Below are 22975 nucleotides of genomic sequence, written 5' to 3' on the forward strand. Positions count from 1 at the left end.
GAACATCTCAACAAGTATACATGTGCGTGATATCAGTGCCTTTTGTTTCGCTTCTATTTATTTTTGAAAATTTTGTAAAACTTTGGAGATTTGATTTGGTCATTAGTCACGTGCTTAGGGGCTTTTTTTTTTTTTCCAGTTATAATGAGAAGAGAACATGAGATAGAGCAGACCTGTCTGAAGCCTCCAGATTTTTTATAGGCATATTTTTGGGGCAATAATCTGTAATTTTAAAAGAAATAGTAGGCTTCATTTGATCATCTTCTATTCTGCATATTTCCTGCATTTTCAGAATGAGAATGGCATATTTTCAGATTATCACTGGGTTCATATGTTTAAGAGGAGATCGAGATGGTACTGCCTGCCAATGTTTCAACAGGATAAAAAATACAATATCAAAGAGCCAGCCTTAGATAATTTGTACCAACTCACATCTTGCCATGTCTAGTGATTATCTAATATAATACCAAGTGAAATGGAAACATATTTGGGGAGGTACCTGGGAGACTATGACCCTGAATGTGAAATCTGTTTCCCTTGATTATAAAAATGTTATTCTTTGCAAGCCAAGAAATATACACATAGTGGGCACTAACGCACGTTTCCTTTTAGTATCGTGGTTGGAGTCAGAGAGCCTCTGTCCCAGCACAGAAGTTAATGACTGATCCTTGCCCGGTGCACCGGGCAGATTTCATTGACAGGTACTCCACGCCCCGGATGCCCTGGCATGACATTGCCTCTGCAGTTCATGGGAAGGCGGCTCGTGATGTGGCACGTCACTTCATCCAGCGCTGGAACTTCACGAAAGTACTTGGCTGTTGCTATCCTGGTTTATCCACATGAAGAGAGGCAGGCCTAACTAGAGAAGATGTTCAGAGGAGGCTGTTGGCAAGAAGAGATTGCTGTGGCCACAGCTGTGTCACTGGTTTGCCATTGGCTACATTGATGTCAGGGTGCCCGGGTGTCTGGGCAAAAAAAAGAGGGAAATGTTCCTGAACATCCACACCACAGACAATTCAGAGTTCCTAGGGATAGGTGCTGCGGTGTGGGTCCTGATTTTAATCTTTTTAATTCTTGGACACAGTATTGACTAGCCTGGGCTTGGTAGTCATTTGGAGGGCTGTTTTAGGGAGATGGGAGCCTGGTTTGGATGGGAGGGTTTGAGCTTTAAAGTCCTGTCCAGTCCTGGATGTATACTGGGTTTATGCTGGTACAGGATTCTGAGAGTTGGTTCTGAGCAAAGCAAGCCGTATTAAGAAGGTGGGGCCATTTTCCTTTTCTCCAGATTGTGTCCTCATTACTTTTAAGAACTTCACCTAATATTCAAACTTAACATTCATAAGTTAAGTACATGTCATTCAGGCCAGGTGAGGTGGCTTACTCCTGTAATCCCAGCACTTTGGGAGGCCTGGTAGGTGGATCACCTAAGGTCAGGAATTTGAGACCAGCCTGACCAACATGGTGAAACCCCATCTCTACTAAAATACAAAAATGAGCTGGGCATGGTGGTGGACGCCTGTAATCTCAGCTACTCTGGAGGCTGAGACAGGAGAATCGCTTGAACCTGGGAGGCGGAGGTTGCCATGAGGCGAGATTGTGCCACAGCACTCCAACCTGGGCAACAAGAGCGAAACTCCTTCTCAAAAAAAAAAAAAAAAGTACATATCCAGATGTTACTATGGTTTCACTTTATTTGCATGAAATGATAATGAGGCATGTTTCCCCTTGGTTATTTGGAAAAAAAATTTAGCTTTATCAACCACTTAGAGTCTCACTTTGTTTTTCGTTCACATAAAGATTATAAAAATTTAGTGACGTTCTTATGGAAATATTTTAAAAAAAATTTAGGGGAGATGGATGAATAAACAAGTGGGGTATTACTTTTAACCTGCTGTACTGGCAAAGATAAAAATCTCTGCTAAAACCTGTAGTTAAGTTTGGGTGGTTTTTGTGTGTGTGTTCGTGCACGTAATAAAATTAGAAATAGCAGAAATGCTTACTAGTGGGAATTTATTAAGCAGATGATTCTTTTATACCATTTTACCATGAAGTTATTAAAAATAATGATATCCCGCTTTATTGCTTTGGAAAGATATCTAGAACATAATCAGTAAAAAATTAGTTTATAAAACAATAGTCTCATTTTTGCAATTATAAACTTCAATAGCTACAGATTATATTTAACCTTTCTTTACAAATATAAAACATAAGTGCTCTATAAAAGGTAAAAGGATTATGGGAAATAGTAAACAAATGCAAATCATCTGTAGCTGTTCACTTAGAAATGTCCATCATTAACACTTTTCTTTTTCAAATAAACCTAAATTTCTTTTTTTTTTCCTTTTTTGAGATGGAGATTTACTCCTGTCACCAGGCTGGAGTGCAATGGTGTAATCTCGACTCACTGCAACCTCTGCCTCCCCAGTTCAGGTTATCCTCCTGTCTCAGGTGCCCGCCACCATGCTTAGCTAATTTTTTTGTATTTTTAGTAGAGATTGGGATTTCAGCATGTTGGCCAGGCTGATCTCAACCTCCTGCTCTCAGGTGATCCCCACTTCTCTGTCTCCCAAAGTGCTGGGATTACAGGTGTGAGTCACTGCGCCCGGCCATGAATTTCTTTTATAATCACAAAATAGGGAAGATGAATCTTTTTCCTCATTTGAATATTTTTAATCTCTTTTTCTCTATTTTAGATTATGAAATCAAAATATCGGTCCCTTTCTTATCCTTTTCTCCTTCCAAAGTCACAAACAACAGCCCATGAGCTGAGATATCAAGTGCCTGGATCTGTCCATGCTAACGTACAGGTAAGTTCTGGCTTTTCTTTTTGATGAAATGCTACCGATTAAAATTTACTGTTATTGGACCAAGGGTCTGTTACGTTGGCTTCAGATTTTTTCAATGACTGCTTTTCTAAAGCAAATTAGGACCTTTTAACATTTAGTATTAAATTTTCTATAATGTATTATTATTATATATATAATATACAATAATATATTTCCTATAATATTTAGTATTATATTTCCTATAATATAATGATTCAATTCAGTCTCTTTTTAACACCCTTATAAATATAGTAAATGCATGTCCTTAGAAAAGGCGACAGCCAAGGAAAGGCTATTCCTGTAATTCCTTCTGAAGTGACCTTAGCAACATGATACACAGTAAACCTGGACCTCATACTGCATAAGTAGCAGGAATGTGGTTGAAACTTAGCAGCTAGGAAGCTAGTTGTAGGTCAGTCTAATTTTAGTTCCTGATTAACTAGATGTCTCCTACAGGCCCTTTTAATGGAATAAGGAATTCAGTTTAACCGTCTCCAACTACAAATAAGAAAATTCAGACCCAGTGGGGCTCTGAGGCTTATCTAAGGGCCGGCCAACTAGTTCCCAACAGAGGTGGAGCTTGAAAACCTAGTCTGGGCCAGAGTTACACAGTCTGCTTCCTTTACCAACTATAGATCAAATATCTTGAGATCATGTGGGGACGGGACAGACGTAGGATTGGCCACCTTTGGCCTTGCCTCTTGTTTGAAGTCATCGCTATGGGCATCAGAACTGTTTAAGTAAAGTCCAGCAGGCTGCTGCTGCTACATATCATCAGTAGGGACCTACACAATGCAGACATGGATCCTACTGAACATGATGATATAAATGAAGTGCCTAAGTCAGTTATTTTGTATCATGCGCAATTTGAGGTATGTATGTATAAGAAATAAAGACATTCCAGACTCTTGATCAAATAATAGAACTTTTTTTTAAAAAAAAAAAAAAAGATAAACCACTTGAGAGAAATAGCAGCAGCAGATACTTATAGTCATCCCAGGCTGAAAAGAAAACTAATTTAAACTTGGAGGCATAGATAGCTATGATTTATACGTAAGGTGATGAATATTTTATGAACCTGTTTAATTTTATTCTATGTGAAGGAGAAAAAAATTACCCATGCTAGAATATAAAATAAGAAACTTCTTATTAGGAAAATAAGAATTTAAGATTGAACTTGCATTGTAACTGATGGGGTGGTCGATTCATCAAAGTTAGCTGATGTTAATTAAGTATCTGTTGAAAATGGATTGCTGGGAATTAAGTATTTTTATAATCAATGAGGAAGTTTTAGCATAGTGTTGCATATGTATATATTTTCCACTTCACTGTTGATAAAGCCCTGACTCGCATCGTCTCACCCGGCTGCCCTGGTGAGGTAGATGGATACTCTATAAAATGCTTCTCTTCATTCACTTTTTCCGCATCACTGGATGTTGTGTGAGAAATGACACTAGACTGGATGTGGTGGCTCATGCTTGGAATCTCAGCACTTTGAGAGGCCAATGCAGGAGGATTGCTTGAGCCTAAGAGTCAAGACCAGCCTGGGCAACACAGTGAGACCCCATCTCTACAAAAAGGTTTTAAAAAATTAGCCAGGCGTGGTGGCACATGCCCATGGTCCTAGCTACGTAGGAGGCTGAAGCAGGAGAATTGCTTGAGCCCAGGAGGTCGAGACTGCAGTGAGCCATGATCGCACCACTGCACTCCTGCCTGGGCAACAGAGGGGCACTCTGTGTCAAAAAAAAAGAAAAGAAATGAGACTAGATCTGATAAGCTCATGTGTTTATCCCTCATATGTTCAGGTGGCCTGGACTCAGGAATCTACAAAGGAAGGATATTTAACAAGACTTACTCATTCATTCATTTATTTAGCCAACATGTGTTTACTAAGTGCTGTCCGTTTGCATGGTGAAATCATCAAAGCATACTTGGGTGTTGAGGTGGCAGACAGCAAAGGAGTTCTCTGCCTCTGGAAATTTAGCTGGGGAGAGATAGCTGACATGAATGATTCAGCTAACAGTGCAAGGTATGGTCTCTGACTAAATGCTGGTGTGAAAGTATGGACCAGCATACTATAAGAGTCTGGAAATCCAGAGGGACAGAACTGGGTGTCCACTCTAAGGAATAATCCCTGCGGTAACCCATTCGCTCTTAGAGAGGCGCTGATGAAGGTAGACGGCATAAAGCCAGGTGGGGGCGGCTGGAGTGCTGGCCTGGTGAATTTCGTCCTGGTCCTGGATGCCCTAGTGAACTTGGGATGTTTAAAAGCATGATACATGAATGTTCTATGAAGATAAGCATAGGAGAGAGTTTTCCAAACTTGGTTTACCTGTGAGATGCTGATAACTATTCAACAAAGATTTCCATGGACAGATAGTTTTGCAGAGTTCTTTAATACAGGACTCCTTAGCGCCTTTGCTATGCTACAGTGTATTATAAAACCACTAACAGGGAATATGACGTGAACATTTCCCAAGCTTATTTGGCAGAGAGTCTCTTGTTTTATGCATTCTTATCTGTTTCCATCTTTCCAAACAAATAGCTTGACACCAAAAGTTTATACACATGAAGAACTTCTTAGACTAGAGAGAGAGAATGAGAGCAAGGGGACAAGTGGCAGTTATGGTAATTCTCACATATAATTAAGGCTTAAACTAGAAAGGAAGAGAAAGGAGGCCAGGTGCGGTGGCTCATGCCTGTCATCCTAGCACTTGGGCGGATCACAATGTCAGGAGTTTGAGACTAGCCTAGCCAAGATGGTGAAACCCTGGCTCTAGTAAAAACACAAAAATTAGCCGGGCGAGGTGGCGGGCACTTGTCGTCTCAGCTACTTGGGAGGCTGAAGCAGGAGAATTGCTTGAACCCCGGGAGGTGGAGGCTGCAGGGAGGTGGAGGTTGCAGTGAGCCGATCGTACCACTGCTCCAGCCTGGGTGACAGAGAGAGACTGCATCTCAAAAAAAAAAAAAAAAAAAAAAGAAAGAAACGAAGAGAAGGGACAGTAGGAGGCATTTTGGGGTAAAGAAACAAAGGTACATTGCAACTAGGAACTAACTGAAAATTTGCGACAGAGGAAAAAGTTAAAGATAATTAGTTTAGTGTCACAAAGTCTCCAAAGAACCATAGGAACTGTGTCATGACTGGTGGGTCAGGGCACCAATTGAGATCACCAAAGGACTCAGATAGGTTCCTACTCCCTTGGGACTAGGGAACATCTTTTGTTCCCAACATCCTTTGGGAACATCTAGTTCTGGGTAATATAAATTTTCCAGCATGATAATGGGTATATTAAAAAAAACCAAAAGTGACGCTAGGCAGTGCTTCTGGAAATACAGGAAAATTGTCCAGCTAAACATAATAAAATGCGTTTTAACGCTAGCAAGTTGGAAAAGCACACAGGTGTTGTGGTGTGAAGATGGTACAGCAGCATGTCGCCTCAGCGTGCCATCCCCCCTCCCTGAGCCCAGTTTTGTTATCTGAAAGCCTTATGTTTGGTGTCAATCTGATCTGAGTCCCTTCGGACATTTAAAGGGAAAGTTTTCATTCATCATCTTTAATACATGAGGGTACCATTCAAAGTACAGGTATTAATGACTTTGTATTTAATCTTCCTGCTATAGTTATGATTCCTCACAAAATAAAACTCAAATGCCCATCACAGATACACTTCTTAATTTTTAAAGTAGTCAGAATGACATTTATCTATCACTGAATAGAAATAGAAGCCATTGCTCAGTATTTGTACCTTGATCATTAAACTTGTTTCTAAGGATCTTTGAGAGAAAAGGAAAATCTCTAAGTAACTTAAAGCATCATAGATACATTTAGCCACATGGCAGTGATAAATAGGACAAAAATTAAAAGCAAGGGTACAAGTTAAGAAAATAGGACATCACTGATGAACTCTTAAATTCCAAGATTATAAGATTATCATTTATTTTATTCCTCTGGTCCTCAAAACCTGCTATTTCTATAATTAACTTTCTGTCCTCTCAGTTCCTACAGTAGAATCTCCTCCAGACTGGCTGCAGTTAAGGCTTTGAGAGGGGAATGAATTGCTCACTTCAGGAGCTCATGTTTCTTGCAGCTTCAGGCCCTTGCTTGGCTTTAGGACCCTCAGCTGCCCAGGGCCCTCCCAGGCCTGTTCCCAGTTTTATAATTGTAAATTTGCATTGATTTTCTTAAAGAGGCCTCCCCCAATTTTCAAAATATGACACCTAGCAAAACCTGGAGGCCTGCCGGTTTGTAGTAGATGTTTTTCAGTAATGCTGAACTAACTGTAGGTGTGAAAATAGTGGAGGTAGCCAGGAATTATATCTTTTTGAAGATAGAAACCTCTGAGATGGCCAGAAATTGAAAAAAAAAAATTATCTTCCTGTATTTCTCCTTTTCTGTCAAGTTCTGACCACAGCATTGCTTCACTTTCTGCACACTGTTTACTGGCTGGAATCGTTATTTATCTTTTCAGACACTATTTTTTTTTTTTCAAGTCGTGAATGTATGGTGCTTAGAGAGCAAGAATGATCTAGTCCAATTCCAGGTTTTTCAAAACATCCAGAAGGAGCAAGGAGACAGGAACCTGGCTTTGTGGTAGGCTACTTAATTTTCAAAGGGTTTATTGTCACATTCTCAAACCTTTCAGTCTCAGCTATTAGGACAGTAGCCAAATGACCGCTACTCAGTTGAGAAATTTAAAAACATTTTTTCTTAGGATTATTATTTTTTGCATAGATTTTAACACAGTTATAGCAATACTAAGAAGGAAATGGATTTTTTAATTTTTTGTTTATTTTTGATCTTTATTGATACATGGTATTTTTACATGTTGGTGGGGTACATGTGATATTTTGTGACATGCAGACCGTGTAAGGATCAACTCAGGGTATTTGGAGTGTACATCACCTCAAGTATTTTATTATTTCTGTGTGTTTGGAACATTTCCTCTCTTCCAGTTCTTTTGAAATATCAATACACCGTTGCTAACTATAGTCACTCTACTCTGCTATTGGATACTAGGACTTATTCCTCCTATGTTTGTGTTCATTAACCAACCTCTCTCTATCTCCACCCTATTCCCTGTACCCCCTCCCACACACCCTTCCCAGCCTCTAGTTTCTATTATTCTGTTATCTACTTGCATGAGATTAACTTTTTAAGCTTCCACATGAGTGAGAACAAGATTTTAACATAGTTGATTGTTCATAACATAACTTACAGGCCACAAGCTTATTTAATTGTGAAGAAAAATATAAGGTAGCAATTAAGGGATAGATTCTAGAGCCAGATGGTGTTAACATCTCAGCTCTGTGACATACGAGCTGTGTAACCTTGGGAAAATTACTTCACTCTTTAGTATGTTTCATTCATTTAAAAAACATGGATAATGACAGTACCTACATCATCGATTGTGGTGATGGTTAAATTAATACCTGCAAAGCATTTAGAAGAGTATACTAGTGTGTGTTCCATCAAAAATAACCTCGAAGCTTTCCTTAGTGTTTCAGAAGTTTGTAATAGGCCGGGCATGGTGGCTCATGCCTATAATCCCAGCACTTTGGGAGGCTGAGGTGGGTAAATTACTTGAGCTCCGGAGTTCAAGACTAGCCTGGCCAACATGGTGAAACCCTGTCTCCACTAAAAAGACAAAAATTAGCTGGGCATTTTGGCTCATGCCTGTAGTTACAGCCACTTGGGAGCTGAAGCAGGAGAATGGCTTGAACCTGGGAGGCAGAGGTTGCAGTGAGCAGAGATCATGCTACTGCACTCCAGCCTGGGCAACAGAGCAAAACTCCTCTCAAAAAACAAACAAACAAAAAGTTTGCAACAAAGAAGTCAACATTTCTCTGAGTATGTCACCAGCCTAGTTCTAGATAGGAATTTTTCTGCCATCAATCTATTGAAACGGGGAGAAAGAACATTTGACATAATAGGGTAAATAATAGATAAAATTCAGGTTATTCTTTCATCTGGAGAAGCACACCTAGTTATTCATTTTTTAACACAAAAACATTGGTCGCACACCACTAGCAATTCCACAGAGGGAGACACAGCTGCCCAGGGAGAGGGGAGCTGCAGCAGGCAGCGTGGACGCCTGCCCACCAGCCTGAATTGCTGCTTCTGAAGAAGTCCTCCAGACCTGAGAGCTGACTTCAGCAACTTCCACTATACTTTTAAAATGATCTTTGGTGTTTCCCTTCAGCTCTGGGCATTCTCAGAAGCCTGCCAAGAGCACTCAGAGAAGACATGGCAGGAAAAGGCGTGGGCAACAAGAGGAAGTGCGAGAGATGGTTCTGAAACTGTTTCCACACAGAGAAAGTGAAAGAACTAGAATAAACTAGTTTCCAGAATGGTCTTCATGCATTAGATGCATTAGAAAGACAGAGGATATTCTATAAAGGGAAGTTGAAGGAACTAGAATAAACTAGGTTCCAGAATGATCTTAATACCATCTAAGATGCATTGTAAAGACAGAGGATATTTGGCATGTCTATTACGGTGAAAGAAAATGCTGAATGCTATGTCAGCATCAACATGGGGTCAACACATGGGAACAATCCTTTTTAAAGCTCATAGTAGAAAGCATTCCTGGGACAATCATGCTGAGAATTCCAGGGAAATAACTCTACTGGAATCATGTCTCCAGTCCTATTTATGGGAAAATAAGGAAAGAAGAAAGGGAGGGAGGGAGGAACAAAGGAAGGAAGAAAGAATGAGAAAGAAAGCAGGAAAGGGAAAAAGGAGAGAGGGAGAAAGGAAGGGAGAAAAAGATTTACAGGCAAGTGTAAATGACATCCAAATTATACCAGTGAAAAAAAATTGTTCTCACACTTGCCATAAATGTCCAAAGGATATTCCAAAGGATCTATTAGATCTCAAAGGACAGAAAAATGTTTTGTAATGCAGAATGGTATGAAAGAATAAAGTGGATATGTGAAGAATAAAGTGAGTAGGTGGGGGTAAAAGGAATCCACTTTTTGCATTTCCATCGAAGTTACTTACCGTGGGAGTTATTTTTCACGTGTGGGCCAGGCCTTCATGCACTAACACGTATGTGAGTGTTACTGTGGGCCTCGGCTGGAAGACCTGATATGAACAGAGCATTTTCTATGTGCTTGGCACCATGCTAACCCTTTGTGGATTATCTCATTTACATTCAACAGTTTGTAAGCTAAACTCTTGTGCAACCCCTGTTTCTACAGATGCAAAAACTAAGACTTTGAGAGGTTAAAATAACAATAACCGGTGGGGGCCTGGCACAGTGGCCCACTCCTGTAATCCTAGCACTTTTGGAGGCCAAGGCAGGCGGATCACCTGAGGTCAGGAGTTCAAAACCAGCCTGGCCAATAGAGCAAAACCCCAAGTCTACTAAATATACAAAAATTAGCTGGGCATGGTGGCGGCTGTCTATAGTCCCAGCAACTCAGAAGGCTGAGGCAGGAGAATTGCTTGAACCCAGGAGGCGGAGGTTGCAGTGAGCCAGGATCGTGCTATTGTACTCCAGCCTGGGTGACAGAGACTCCATCTCAAAAAAACAAACAGTAAGTGGTGGAGGTGACTCGCTTCTGAGCAGTTTGGCTTCAGTGCCCGAGGTTGTTAGCCATGGAGACTGTTTCCAGTAAAACCAGAATGGTTGTAACCACCAGGGCGCTAGCAGAGCAGTTTCATGTCCTGTTTGCCTTTGGGTATCACCTTCTGTTGCCACAGCCCCAAATCCATCCCCAACGTTTCTTTTCTTTCTGGCTCCCAAGAGCCCCCAGCTAATACTTTGTTTCCTGGGACTTCTTTCGCCTTAAGTCCTATCCTTCAATCATTATCTTTTCTTTCTCTCCTTCAGCCTCAAGATTAACTTTTGTCTTTTGTTCAGGAAAAGGCTCATCCTGTGTGAATAACTATGCACTGTGATGGGAATGGCTGACACTCGACCAAAAAGTGGCTAGGAAAAGAAAGAGCTTGATAAGATGAGGCAGGCTCTTGAACTAGGTCAATTTCTTGATGCTCCTTTGCCTGCTATTCTCCTCAGTACAGGCTGGAAGAAAAAGGCCCAGGAATCAGAGGCTTCCCTTCACTCCCCAACCCATAGCACTTGTGAGCTCCAACACAGTTGGCCTCTGCTTTTGGAACATAAAAAGTGCTTTTGTCCTAAACAGGCTTTGTTCCATGATTGACTTGGAATCTCAGGGAAATAAAAAGGAATTCATATATGTGCTGAATTTGTAGGGAATAAAAGCGTCATGGTGAGAGAAAGGAAGGGAATTTGGGACAATTACTAAGGAAGATCCAAAGTTTTCCTTCAGAAAGAAATTTCTGTTATTTAATCCATACATTTGATTTGGGCCCAGAGGATAGAAGATGATTAGGGATTGTGGTTAAAAAGAAGGCTATGTTTTAAGTTAAAAAATAAGACATAGTACCAAGGAAAATGACTAGTCCAAGTTACAGTTTTGAGGCTAAACCATACAATCCAAAATATGCCATTTTTATATACTTTAAAATTATGCATTCAGACTCGAGGTTTGAAAAGTATGGGTTAGATTTGATTCCCAGCACATTTGGGGCAGTAAGATAAGCTGTATTTTTGCATGTGAGGGAACAGTTTGAGGGTTATCTCAGTTACATTGGTTTAAAACAGAAATGCAAGACAAGTTGGTGAAGTCAGTGAAGAAAATGAAGCGAGTAAATCTTAAAATCTCAGTGGCAATGGTAAAAGGTGAAAAAATAAAAACAAAATGAAAGGAAATCAATCAAAATGGGTGATATGGTTTGGCTCTGTGTTTTCACCCAAATCTCACCTTACTTGTAATAATCCCCATGTGTCATGGGAAGGGACCCCGTGAGAGGTAACTGAATCATGGGGGCCAGTTTTTCCCATGCTGTTCTGGTGATAATGAACAAGTCTCACAAGATCTGATGGTTTTGTAAAGGGGAGTTCTCCTGCACATGCCCTCTTGCCTGCTGCCATGTATGATGTGCCTTTTCTCTTCCTTCATCTTCTGCCACGATTGTGAGGCCTCCCCAGCCATGTGGAACTGTGAGTCCATTAAACCTCCTTCCTTTATAAATTACCCAGTCTCTGGTAGGTCTTTATTAGCAGCATGAGAATGGACTAATACAATGGATTTGACTTATTTGACTGTTGATAAAACTTTTTGGACTATCAAGCATTTAAAGCAGTTAGGTTGATTTTTATATAGCCTCAGGGTTTCCTGTCTGTAGTTCAGTGGTCTAGGTAGAGCAAGAAGCAAATTCCTATTTTCAGTTTTTCTTGTGATAGGGAGATTTTAACTAATTAGAATAGTAGTGAATCCAGTAGTAGACAATCCCAAGTGATTTTTTTCCTGTGTTGCTTAAAAGATATGTTTCAAGTTTAGCCAAAAATGATGACATTTTTAAATTAATAAGTTTTTATTGTGAGTAAAGCATATGGGCTTAGACTCAGGCCATGGGATAGGTGATGCTGAAGCCCCTCAGGAGGTGGGCAAGCCCTGATACTTGATGGTTTTATAGGCATCAGGGAGTCCCCCTCCACTTTTTCTTATGCTCTCCCACAGGTCAATACATTGATACATAAAACGGTCTTTTTTTTTTTTTTTGAGACACAGTTTTACTCTTGTCACCCAGGCTGGAGTGCAGTAGTGCAATCTCGGCTCACTGCAGCCTCCGCCTCCTGGATTCAAGCGATTCTCCAGCCTCAGCCTCCCGAGTAGCTGAGACTGCAGGTGCACACCACCAAGCCCAGCTAATTTTTGTAGTTTTAGTAGAGATGGGTTTCACCGTGTTGGCCAGGCTGGTGTCAAACCCCTGACCTCAGCTGATCTGCTCACCTCGGACTCCCAAGGTCCTGGGATTACAGGCATGAGCCACCGTGCCTGGCCATTAAATGGTCTTCTTTTGGCTTGAAGCTTTACATATTTTAAACATTTAAATCCCCCAGATAGAGAAACATTTACCATTATCCTTCACAGAAAAAATGGCAAACATGTGACCTTCAGGCTTTGCCTTCCATGAAAGCCAGTGAGGATCAACCTCAGATTTCTTCCCCAGCATGCCTGCTTTCAACAATCACCTCTTAACACAGTTGTCCAGGAAGCTACTCTGAATCTATTAGACTTCACGTACAAGTTGATGTCGACGCAATCCTCCTACTGTGTGTCTTATGTGAATGAGTTTATTGAATCTTATGTGAATGAGTTTATTGAGTCAGAGCAAATTTTGAGAGAAAGAAAGTATAAGGTTTTTGGATTTGAGGGAAAAACTCAGCTATTACCAGCAAGGGTGGGTTATAAACTTTGCCTATAACTTTTTACAGAGGTAGACATACTATAAATAGAACGTCTAGTACCAAGTGCCACATACCATTATTATCACTTTATATTTGTCATGCCATTTTTTCTTTACAGGAGCTTTGGGGAACAGGGAGAGGTCTCAGTTGTACAGTGGAGGAAACTGAACCTCCATGATATTTAAATGACATGTAACTGCTCTTTCACCTTGGACAAGTCATTTAAAAACCGTGGAGGTTCCATCCGGGCGCAGTGGCTCACGCCTGTAATCCCAGCACTTTGGGAGACTGAAGCGGGTGGATCACTTGAGGTCAGAAGTTCAAGACCTGTCTGGCCGACGTGGCAAAACCCCATCTCTACTAAAAATACAAATATTAGCTAGGTGTGGTGGCACGTGCCTGTAATCCCAGCTAATTGGCAGGCTGAGGCAGGAGAATTGCTTGAACCTGGGAGACGGAGGTTTCAGTCGAGATCACACCATTGCACTCCAGCCTGGGCCTACAGAGCAAGACAACATCTCAAAAAAAAAAAAAAAAAAAAAAAAAGTCATGGAGGTTCCCTTCTTTCGAGTATACGCTGAAATTGTATATATTGCCTCCAGAGTTATATAGAATTACATTAGGATAGCATGAGAATCTTCTCAAAGTAGACTGCATTTTCACTGCTATGTTCCTTAGCAACAAAATTAAACATGAATTTGAGTGGACTAAGAATTAAAACCTCTATTTCTTCAACATTTGTTATTTCTACCTAATGAACAATAGTGCAGCTCCTTGGAGATGACGTAAAATCCAAATATTTTTCCAGTATGGATAATATTTATCTAAATTTTCCTTATGAGTTTTCTTCTATATTTAATATATTCATGTTGACAACTTTTGAAATTTTGTTGTATTCATCCAGCTGATAATTTTTGTAATGCTTTGATTGGAGATACTTTGTCATAAATACCTCATATTGGATAAAGAAATAACACTACTGAAGATGGCACAGTGATTTTTAGTAAGTGTGAGTTTGGCATTTAATGGCCTTATGGTTGGAATTTTAAAGTTATTGATTCAAACAAGAATTTTATCAGGCCTTTTATATATAGCAGACATAGAACTGATTATGTATTGGATTGCTTTGTATATTCCTAATGAGTATGGGACCATTCTTTTTATTTTCAATATCAGTTGACTTTATAAGAGACAGTTTTAACATTCATTTCAAACCAGAAATAGCAAGTCTATTTTTAAAGTAATTCTTCTGTGTGTCATGGTATTGTTTAAGCACCTACTATATGCCAGCATCATACTGCAATGGTAGTTAGAATGCTGGAGAAAAATGATGACCGATGGTTGCTGAGTGTGGAAAACGCCTTCCTTCCGTGTTCTCTAGTCCTCTGACCTGTACACAGCACCCCTGACACAACCTGCCACAGCTCAAATGCATCCCCTAATGCTCATTAATAATAACACTTATAACCACTTAATAGGCACCAGGCCTCCTACTACACATTCCATAGGAATTCACTTAATCCTATGACCCTATAAAGTAGAAATCCATTTTATAGAATGAAAATCTGAGGCACAAAGATGTTAAGAAACAGGACCATGATCAACAGCCAGTAAGCAGTTGAGCTGGGCCTCAGGCCTAGACAGTCCTCCCCTGCATCAGCCTGTTTGGTCTATATTCAGGTGTCTGAGCTGGAAGAAGCTCTAGTAATGCAGCCTGAAAGGTGAGTGTCTGCAGAGAGGAAGGCAGTGTGAGTGATAAGAAAGAGGCAAATCTGAGAATCCTCCAAAGAATAAACAGACGTAGATGTGAGATTGAATATAGGCTCTAAGGAGAAGAGGCATGCCAAAGAGCCCCCAAGGTCACTTACTATAAAGACTAACAGAATGATGGTATGCCCCTGGCCAGTGGGTATTTGAGATGGGAAATGGTTTAGAGAAAAATGTCATGAGCTCAACTTTGATCTGTTTAATGTGAGGTGATGGGATCAACTCCAAATTGATTGGTATGACACACAGATGTGATGAAATGGCAAAACAGACAGTGTGGCATGGTAGAAGAACATAGGCTATGGAACAAAAAAAAAGCAAGTTCAAGCTGTGATGCTGATGTTAGCACCTCTGTGACACCATGCGAATTTCTTTGCTTCTTTGAGTCTCAGTTTTCTTTCCTGTGATTGGTTTCCTTAATTATGCCATTAGAAAGTTCAGACTAAAGTGGCATGCCATGGAACAGACAGCTAATTAAAGGTAGAATGAAGATTACATGTTTAAATGAACTACCTTTTAGAATGTATTAATCCGAACCATAGCTGTTTAGAAGAAAAGGAATAATCACATTGTTAAGTCAGAGTTAGGATGGCCATACCATATGGTCCAAGCCAGGACCCACCCCCCCACCTTTTTTTATCAGATGGAGTTTTGCTCTGTTGCCCAGGCTGGAGTGCGGTGGCATGATCTTGGCTCACTACAACCTCTACCTCCTGGGCTCAAGCAATTCACTGCCTCAGCCTTCTCAGTAGCTGGGATTACAGGCTCCTGCCACCATGCCCAGCTAATTTTTGTATTTTTGGAGAGATGGGATTTCACCATCTTGGCCAGGCTGGTCTTGAACTCCCAATGTCATGATCCACCCACCTCGACCTCCCAAAGTGCTGGGATTACGGGTGTGAGCCACTGTGCCTGGCCACTGTGATTTCCAGCTGAGAACCTTCATTATGGGCTACATCTAAGGGCCCGTTCTGTTCACTCCCCTTCCTTAGCAGCATTCCCCACCCCACGACTCTCCTTTGGTTTACACGTGACACTCAAGCCGCTGTAATCATTCAGTCGTCTGGAAGAAAAAGGAGTGACTTCATTGTATTAGTGTATCTGGTGTCCTCTCCGTTGCTAATATTTGTTCATTTCTGATTGCTGCCTTGTAGTTGCTCCGCTCTGCTGCTGATTGGTCTGCTGGTATTAAGTACCATGAAGAATCCATCCATGCCGCTTATGTCTACGTGATAGAGAACAGCAAGCACTATATCTATATTGAAGTAAGCCTTGCTCATATAACTGTGTGTGAGAAACTGCCTTTCCTTAAATATCATGCAGAGACTTCAGGGTCCTCAAACACAGGATCTGTCATATTAATAAATACATTTTTAGATGTGAAAAGTGCTGGAGAAGTTCTGGTTCATGTCACCTGAATTGTGACCTCCCAAGCATACCTGGAATTGGCTTGGCATTGTCATTAACCCAGGACTCTATTGGGAGTCTCCCAAATTCTTGCTATTAAGATGCATCATCAATTCACTGTGATAGTATTAGAGAGAAATACCCCAACATGGATATGTAGGTTTTGATTTGGCTTGGGTTGAAGGGTTTAAGTGTGAAGGAAGTTCTATTTCAAGACAGCTGCTATAACAGAGGGGTGAGTTGCTAAAACAGAGCCCACTGGATGCCACTGGTTTGGACGTGGTGCAGTGGGGATAGTGCAGGGAAAAGAACGTGGAAAAGGAAGATTGAGAACATTAAGAGCAGGGACCAGCTTCTTCAGTCCTTTGTGAACTACTATTCAATATGAAGCTTTTTTTCATCCCAGAGTTTTCAGAGTATATGAGAAAATCTGAGGACACTGAGTTTAGTTTCAGAACTTAAATTACTCTTCAAAGTGGACATAAAAATAGTTCAGAGAACTTGAAGAACCCTGAAAAAATAAAAAGTCACAATAATGGAAAAAATAAATCAGAGCATATTTTCCTTCTTTATTTGAGTCTTGTCTTTCCCAGCGAACTTTTTTTTAAGTGTATAGAGGAATGGGTTAACTGGGGAAAACCATGCTAGCCCTGCTTCTCTTCCCCTTGGGTCCTGGCCTTCCCCCGCTCTGCACAGGAACAATTCATTAAACGCAAGCAGGGAAGAATTGGAGCTTTATTTGTTTCTTGAGCCTGGGTGGAGAAGCCTAAGTTAAATATAATGTATTAGCTGGCTAAATGCAGTGTGGTATCCTGAATGGTATCATGCAATAGATATAGGACATTAGTGGAAAAATGGGCCAAGTCTGCATAAAGTCTGGAGCTTAGTAATGCCATTAGTGTATTTAATTTCAACAATTATACCATAGAAATGTGAAGATGTGAAGGCTGGCTCATCTGATTCCCAGAATCATTTTGCTTCATCTCTTTTCAGTAGCATTAACATCAGCTTTTCTGGCCAGGTGCGGTGGCTCACGCTTGTAATCCCAGCACTTTGAGGGACTGAGGCGGGCAGGCAGGTCGCCTGAGGTCAGGAATTTGAGACCAGACTGCCAAGATGGTGAAACCCTGTCTCTACTACAAATGCAAAAAAATTAGCCGGGCATGGTAGTGGGCACCTGTAATCCCAGCTACTCGGGAGGCTGAGGCAGGAAAATCGCTTGAACCTGGGAGGTACAGGTTGAAGTGAGCTGAGACTGTGCCATTGCACTCCAGCCTGGATGACAAAAGTGAGACTCTATTCCAAAAAAAAAAAAAAAAAAAAAAAAAAATCAGCCTTTCTTCTTATTGTGGTCATGTATTAAATGACGTTGGTAATGCCACGTAGGCATACATAGTTGGGACATTGACCTGGTTGACACTTCTCTAGTCAGGATAAGCAGCCTTCACCCAATTCTTCCAAAAAAGGAGAAATGAAGGACATGACATGTAGCCAGTCTGTGTATACAGCTGCCGAGGAATGCTAAGCTTCTTTATAATATGAATTCAGCAAAAGAAACATGCTTTGGTTGCCACTGAGATTTTGATTGTTTGACGCTCAAAGGTGAACCACATCCTCAAAAGACTTTCTGTACCTTGTCTTCCTGTAAGTTTATCTTCTGGAGGCATTTTATAGATTTATGCACTTAAGTATAAAAGCTTATATAGTCATAAAAATGATAATGCTGCAAAGGGATGATAATTATGAGTAGTTGCATATATATCTCTTTACCTTGAGATAATTAACAAGTAGTACTCCGTAAAAATTATAAATTACAGGTGTGTTATAACAATCTATTCTGTTTGAACACACAATATTCATAATATTTGCACCAAGTTTTTATCATTCCTTTATGCAGCAACGAAATCTTTTGCATTGGTATCATAATGTTGTACCTGGTTTTCTAGTAACTGTCTTAAAGACTATTTTATAGATAAATAAATAGCAGAAGTACTTAGAGGAAAAAAAACGTTTCTTTTTCCATTTTATTAACTGACTTATATATATGCGTCATACAAAAGACAGTTGAGGGTACTCAAAACAGAAGTTCAGAGATAATAAGAGACCCAAACAAATAAGACAAGACGAAAGCAGATACCAGCAAATAATGGAGAAAGGGCAGAGAAAACTAGACGAGGTTTTTGCTATCTACCCTGTTAAAAAAGCAAGCTTAGCATGAAATAGAACGTTTTCCAATATAGAATTTTAAATCATAAGCATTTATACAATGAGCGAATCTGAAAAAAACTAATCTCCCTATTGATTAAATTTGCAATGTTCCTAAGTATTTCTAACACTGTAATTTAGAAAATCACCTATAGGGAATTCTCATGGTGAGATAATGGTGTAGCTTTCCACTTGACTAAGGTTACAGGTGATATGACCTGGAATCAGATGCGATCCAGAGTGAGATGAGGCGGCCTTTATTCTGTTTCATTGACTTTCTTTTTTTTTTTTTTTTTTTTTTTTAAGGAGGGGTTTTTGCTTTTTTTCCCCGGGCTGGAGTGCAATGGCGCGATCTCGGCTCACCGCAACCTCCGCCTCCTGGGTTCAGGCAATTCTCCTGCCTCAGCCTCCTGAGTAGCTGGGACTACAGGCATGCGCCACCATGCCCAGCTAATTTTTTGTATTTTTGGTAGAGACGGGGTTTCACCGTGTTGACCAGGATGGTCTCGATCTCTTGACCTCGTGATCCATCCGCCTCGGCCTCCCAAAGTGCTGGGATTACAGGCGTGAGCCACTGTGCCCGGCCTTCATTGACTTTCTTGATGTGATTTCAATGATCAGAACACATCTGCTGTGTGAAACATTTTTTCAAAATATCAGTGTAGTTTTTTGTTATTTACCAGGTTGTCCTTATGGATACTGCTAAGAAAATAAAGACTAACATGATTGTCTTGTTTATTTCTCGTAGAACCAGTTTTTCATAAGCTGTGCTGATGACAAAGTTGTGTTCAACAAGGTAGGCGATGCCATTGCCCAGAGGATCCTGAAAGCTCACAGGTAACAGCCTTTGGGTAGGAGTTCTTGCTGCAGATGTCTTTGTATTTATTACTAAAATGACTTTGCAAAGTCCATTTTTAAAGTAATATCATTTCCTAGCAGGCTTGAATTTGGTTCAGCCAGCAATAGGTTATTGATACCTTTAATCTGAGTCGATTGCTAAAAATTGTTTATAGTCCCTTTTCTAAGGAATTTGAATTCTTCCAGGGCACAAAAATCTCTTCCTGGCCAGTCTGTTTCCCACACTTGAGGTTTGTGATTTATTTAATAGCAGACTGTGAGCTGTGTTTCTGTAAAAAACAAAATAAAATAGACGTAATATTTTGCTATGGGTTATGTTCTTGTTATCATATGTCACATTTATTCAGTTCATGGGATTATTTCTTTAATAATTGGTTTGCTGAGGTAGAATTCACATACTGTACAATTCAGCCACTTAAACTATACAATTCAATGATTTTTAATATTTTCATGGAGTGGTACAACCACCACCGAATCAATTTTAGAACATTTTCATCAACCCAGAAAGAAACCCCATTAGCAGTCATTACTCATTCCCTGGTAACCCCTGGCTACCACTTATTTTTCTTTTTCTATAGATTTGTCTAGTCTGGGAATTTTGTATAAATGGAGTCACACAATATGTGGTCTTTTATGACTAATTGCTTTATCTTAGCATAATGTTCTTGAAGCTCATCTATATTATGGCATGTATCAATACTTCCTTTCTTTTTATTGCCAGATAATATTCCAATACATGCACATACCACATTGTATTTTTTGTTGATGGACATTTGGGTTGTTCCTACTTTTTGCCTATTATGAATAATACTGCTATAAACAGCCTGTACTAGTTTTTGTGCAGATGTATGTTTCCATTTCTCTAGGGGTAGAATTGCCAGGTTATAGCTAACTCTATGTTTAACATTTTGAGGAACTGCCAGGCTGTCTTCCAAAGCGGCTCTGCCATTTTATATTCCCAGTGTATGAGAGGTCCAGTTTCTCTGTATTTGCCAATACTTATTATTCTCTCTCTTTCTGATTATAGTCATACCACGACATTCCAGCTTAGGGAACAGGATGAGGCCTCATCTCTTTAAAAAAGAAAAGAAAAAATTTATTTTGCAGGTTGCCTGCCATGGAGTGCCCCCTTTTCGCTAATTAAGGCCATAATGTGCCATTCAAGCTTACCCCTCTCTGTCTTCATAGACTTCTCTGTTCTCTACTTTTCTGAGACTCAGAACTTCCCTGCCAAAGTCACATTCTTAGCAACAAGTATAATTTTGGCTATTTGAAAAAGAATAGAATACAGTCCAAAGCAGACGGAGGGAAATGACAGTCTGCAGTCAGCCAGGCCTCACCAAAGAATATGACCTCTGCCGGGTCCCTCCCACCCTGGAGAAATCTGAGTCTTCAAATCGCGAACTCCCTTGACTGGGCTAAGTCTTTATTTTTCTGCCAGCGCTGGAATCCAGCCTCACAACAATTCCCCTGAGCAATTTCTCGGTTCCTCTCACTTCCCCTAGTTCCTTCTCAACAGCCATAATTCTTTATAGAAATAGGTTTTGCAAAGGCTCCATGTTCTGACATGACCTAGAGCCTCAGACTCATGTTCATTCCATGCTGACCTAAGAGCAGCTGGGGGAATCAGTGAAAAAAACCCCAGATCTTCACTCTAATAAGTAAAACTGTCTCAGAGTTGAGGCCAGCTGCCAACCCACTTGAAACCTTTCCTTGACAACTCAAAAGTGATTGGAGATCAGTGAGAAAAAAAATCATAATCCACAGTCTAAAATTGACTGTTTTATATCACGTTTGACTAAGCCAAAAGGTAGGACCAACTGATCCAGGCAGAAACATTTTTTTAACGCTGCGTGCCAGAATGAATGGTTTCTGAGGAGGGTCTCAGAACTTTGTACATGGAAACTTGACATGCACAATTTTCCTGCTTTGGTAGAAATGCAGGACATGAGAAAGTGCATTTTATAGTGTTATCACCAAAAAGTTGATGCATACAATGAAAATAGGCAGTTGACTTAATGTTTCTGTGTTTTAATATCAAACTGAATTGAAAAATATGCTATTAAACTACTTTAAAATACAATTTTGAAAATTGTTCAAACCCATCATGCTTCATTTTCTTTTCTTTTCTTTTTTTCTTTTTGAGACAGAGTCTTGCTCTGTCGCCCAGGCTGGAGTGCAATGACACAATCTCAGCTCACTGCAACCTCTGCCTCCTTGGTTCAAGCAATTCTCCAGCCTCAGCCTCCTGAGTAGCTGGGATTACAGGCACCCACCACCACACCTAGCTATTTTTTTTTTAAATATATTTTTAGTAGAGATGGGGTTTTACCATGTTAACTGGGCTTGTTTTAAACTCCTAACCTCAAGTGATCTACCCACCTTGGCCTTCCAAAGTGACCCTCATGCTTCTTATAACTGTAGGTGAGCTACTGTTTGCCTATAAGTGGGTGGTATGGGAAATACCACACTGGGGAATCTGAAGTTATTGGGGGACCAGATGTCTGGAGACCTAGATTCTCACCAGCCCTGTTATCCATTGCTTTTCTGACACACTGTTTCTCACCAACAATGAGTAATAGTATCTGTTCTACCTAGCTTATGTGAATATATAAAAAGGTAGTTTGTAAATTGTAAAGCACCAGTTCGTGTAAGAAATTATTATAGCATTTCCATGATATTTATCATCTGAAAATCTGTTGCTCGCTGTCAATTCAAGGATAAAGAAACATGATATTCAAATAAGCTTCTTCAAAATTAGTATTTATGCTAGAAAAAGAAATGCTTTAATTAAAAAGATGTTTAAATGTTCCGTATTTTAAATTATTGGCTGGCTCCTTCTGGATAAGAACAATTTATTTTCGTTTCTTACCCCGGCTCCTGTTCATCATGTAACAGCCTGAGGCACACGATTCAAACACTTCTGTCCAGAGGTTTTCTGCCAAAACCTATACCTGACTCTTCCTGGAAATCAATTTTTGATTTCCCTATTATTCATGTGATAACACCCTCCCAAAATATAAAGTAAAACAAAATGTATTCTGAAGCATAATACATGTTGTTTAGTTTTAATTTTGGATGCTATTTACTTTGTTGTTTGAAGATATGGAAGTTTTCAAATTGAAATGACTGGTTGATAATTGAATAAAAATGTTACTAAATAGTTTTTGAGTCTTTCCACATAATCGGTGCTTTACCTGTGTTACCTCATTCAGTCTTCCTATCAACTTTATGGGGTGGGTTGCATAATTACTCCCATTCTGTGGGTGAGGCAGCTGAGGCCTAGTGAGGTTAGATAACTTAGCCAAGTCATACAGCTATGGATGGATGGGAACAGGACTCAAACCATGTCTGCAGGACTGCAGCTTGTGCTTTTTACCACTAAGCTACAAAGCTTCCCCCATTGTAGGGTTGTAGGAATTTTCAAATGGTAAACCTCCCAGAAATCTATGAAAAATACTTTATTTTGAAGTTTTAAAAATTGAATGAGCTGGGCGCTGTGGCTTATGTCTTTAATTTCCACACTTTGGGAGGCTGAGGTGGGAAGATCACTTTAGCTCAGGAGTGATCAAGACCAGCCTATGCAATATAGTGAGACCTAGTCTCTACAAAAAGAATAAAAAATTAGCTGGG

General features: G+C 40.1%; 1 protein-coding gene across 2 annotated transcripts in view; it reads left to right on the forward strand.

The window, feature by feature from the left end:
• Window positions 1–22975, forward strand: part of PLD1 (phospholipase D1) — a 165356-nt gene that overhangs the window by 96021 nt on the left and 46360 nt on the right. For both annotated transcript variants that reach the window (XM_032258298.1, XM_032258299.1), the window contains 4 exons: window positions 689–807; window positions 2694–2807; window positions 16027–16137; window positions 19233–19321. In XM_032258298.1, the coding sequence (XP_032114189.1) occupies window positions 689–807; window positions 2694–2807; window positions 16027–16137; window positions 19233–19321 (433 nt within the window). The remainder of the gene's footprint in view (window positions 1–688; window positions 808–2693; window positions 2808–16026; window positions 16138–19232; window positions 19322–22975) is intronic.

This window comes from Sapajus apella, unplaced genomic scaffold, assembly GCF_009761245.1.
Source record: "Sapajus apella isolate SASKATOON/1434 unplaced genomic scaffold, GSC_monkey_1.0 scaffold101, whole genome shotgun sequence".
Classification (NCBI taxonomy): Eukaryota; Metazoa; Chordata; class Mammalia; order Primates; family Cebidae; genus Sapajus; species Sapajus apella.